Genomic DNA, 2877 nt, shown 5'->3' on the forward strand with positions numbered 1-2877 from the left:
GAAGTCTATAGAGAGCCATCAATCTCTTAAAATAGATAAGGAGGGGGTTTAGGGATTCTGATGCTCTAACAAACTTTAATGCGTGAAGCTTTGTTTGGCATTTGATTTTTGGCTAAAAAAGTATAAAAAGAGAAATTAGCTGGATAAGTTAATAAGATAAAATATTACATTCAAACCATAAAAAATTTAGGTTAAAATAATTCTAACACAAAAAAATTAACTATAAAAAGTCTATACCAAATGAATATTTAGAAGTTGAGTTACAGTAAAAGAAGCGTAACCATACACTGTAACACTTTAGGAAACTTTAGAAAAATTTTACTCTAGAGGATCCTTGGTGATGATAGAATGTATATAAAGATGTAAAAGAAGCGTAGTTTGAGTTGTATTCTGAACTGATCAGTAATATAATGTTCTTTTCTCTCTCTCTACAATTTCTTCATTCAGTTATGACCATAGCTCTAGTACCTTTGTCAAGAGAAGTTCTTGGTTAATTTTCCCTTTTGTCAAATGTTATGATTCTCTGGTACTGCCACTGAGGTGTGTTTGGAATGCAAATAAAAAAAGTTAGCTTTTAGCTTTTTTTATTAGGTCATATTATTTCTCATATTTTTTATTTACAAAAAGATAAAATAGATTAAAAAAATTAAAAAAACCAACACATCAATTTTTTACAAACTTCTCAAAACACCACCGGATAATTATATTTGTTCCCTCGCAGAGAAAAACAATATTCAAATACATAAAATTCAATACAACTCAATTTTTATTGGGATAAGACTAACATCAAAGGAAGTTTTCGATGAGATTATAGATAACGACAGTAAATGATTCACTGGCTTTATTTGATAGATATTAATTATATCATAACATATTCTGAAGGGAAAAGATTTAAGAATAATGATTCAAGTCTTAGGAAAGTGATAACTTACCATAGAGTAGGCGGCCTGTACTGCTGTGAGAAGAATTAGTAAACCAGCTACAACAAGAGAAATAATTTTCCAAGGATCTTTGAGATATTCACGCTTCAATGTTGTGGTCCAAGTTCGCAATTTTTGTTTATAATGCTTATTCAGCTCTTCGGATATGTCAGACATATTTTTGTTGGTGTAAAAGGTCATTTCCTTGCGAAGATTGTTGATGAGAGTGGCCACATCCTCGTCGCTTCCCAAGTGGTGACTTATAATCCCTTTCACTACCAAGTGCTCCACATCTTTTGAAGAGTCTATTAATCCATCCATGAAACTGACGTATGAGGTGATATGTCTTCCACAATCTGGATAGCATTGCTCGAAAGCCATGAGATTCAGGAAGGTGGATCTGGTTGAGCCATGGATCAAAAGGGGTGGAATCAAGAGCGTACCTTTTTTGAACTCAATTTCTGTGAATATTGATGAATCCTTTTTTCTAAATTTAATACCCGTACCCCTAAGCCTTGTAACTGAGTGCACAGACACTGTCTTACGCCCCTCCTCCTGAACACTGCCGACCAAAATATGTGTCTCAGAACCCTGTTCGACGGTGGTTGGTTCTAGTGACAAGTGAACAATGTTGAGGAGGTGAAGAGGGTCATCAAAAGGGAATATTTTTAAGGAAATCCCAGGGATGACTGGGTTGAAAAACGTAAGAACAAGGCCAACAATTGTCTGCTTCGAGACGCTCGAGTCCCAAAAGACTCTATAAATTTTGAACAGTACCGAAAATGGTAACTGATTTTCAAGCATTAACAAGTGGCGTCGTATAAAAGGTAAGAAACCCCGCTGGCAAAGCACATACAATGGGTTCTTGTTGCCCCCGCATTCCTTCCAGTCATTGGCATAGTCGTGCAACAACTCAAGTATGAAACAAGCATCCAACAACAGCATTTTTAGCAATCGTATGTTATTAAAACCTTCTAACATGGGCTTGTCAAAGCACGGCTTTGCATCATCAAGTAGCTTAACAATCATATTCCCCTCATTAAGGTCGCCAAGCGAATTCTTTCTCCGATTCAGGACAAGTTGAAGTAGGTGCTTCTTATGCTTTTCGATTTCCTTCAGTTCTTCGTGCTGCTTATGCTTATAACGATGATAAGGACCGATTGAAACAAGGCGGGGCGTATATGGATCAGTTTTTTCAAGGTCTCGGAGTCTACTGGGAACCTTAAAGATGTTGGGTAGCCCTGCATCGTACGCTTCCACTTCGTCGAGTTCCTCCTGTACATTTTTCTCCCACCCCTCTATTTCTTCTTTCACTGTGCTTTGTGGTTCGGATTTGTTGACATTTTCACTGTCATGCTTTCGTCTTCTTGGCAGCAGCCTTTCGTCACGTCCCGACGCCATCAATGCCATCTGCTGCTGAATCACAATTCACAAAGAGGAATCTTTCTTGGCCATGGAAGTGCCAAACCCCCTATAAAGAATAGAATACTATAACAAATTCATCATTATCATTCTAAAAATTATTATTCAGAAATTAATTTCCACATCTAACATAAATTTCACATAACCTCTCCATTATATAAATTAATTTTCACCACACAATTACTCCTTCATAATTTTTTGGATAAATAACGATGGATGGGTCTCTAGACTTTTCGTAAATAATAATTCCTAATTGAGAAATTCTACTATACACTCCTTTAAAAATAGTATATCATATACACTCCTAATTATATCATTTTCTTCTTTAGTTGTGATCAATTTTCTTCTTTATTTATAACATTATTTTAGATATAATTCACGATATATTTGATTATGCCTCATGCAGTAATTGGTTATAATCCTTTTCTTTTCTTTTTAATTATGACTCAAACAATATTAAATTATGTCAATTTTTTTTAGTTATAAGAAGCCTATGATACTCATCCTATAAAATGTGTGTGTATCATAATCTTTT

The 2877-nt window shown here is 34.9% G+C and overlaps 1 protein-coding gene across 1 annotated transcript; it reads right to left on the reverse strand.

Annotated features, from left to right (window-relative positions):
• Positions 1–340: 340 nt before the first annotated feature.
• On the reverse strand, positions 341–2438 carry LOC114269658 (UPF0481 protein At3g47200-like). Its single transcript, XM_028211024.2, has 2 exons — positions 933–2438; positions 341–468 (listed from the first exon to the last, which is right to left on the reverse strand). The coding sequence occupies exons 1-2, from the start codon at positions 2328–2330 to the stop codon at positions 448–450; spliced, it is 1419 nt and encodes a 472-aa protein (XP_028066825.2). The 5' UTR covers positions 2331–2438; the 3' UTR covers positions 341–447.
• Positions 2439–2877: the final 439 nt, after the last annotated feature.

This window comes from Camellia sinensis, chromosome 3 (genome assembly GCF_055761805.1).
Source record: "Camellia sinensis isolate YWXY chromosome 3, ASM5576180v1, whole genome shotgun sequence".
Lineage (NCBI taxonomy): Eukaryota > Viridiplantae > Streptophyta > Magnoliopsida > Ericales > Theaceae > Camellia > Camellia sinensis.

Coding starts and splice junctions, on each gene's coding strand:
- LOC114269658 (XM_028211024.2), bottom strand. CDS start 2,330: ATGGCATTGATGGCGTCGGGACGTGACGAAAGGCTGCTGCCAAGAAGA. Junction 469..932: donor TACAGGCCGCCTACTCTATG/GTAAGTTATCAC, acceptor CTCTTGACAAAG/GTACTAGAGCTATGGTCATA.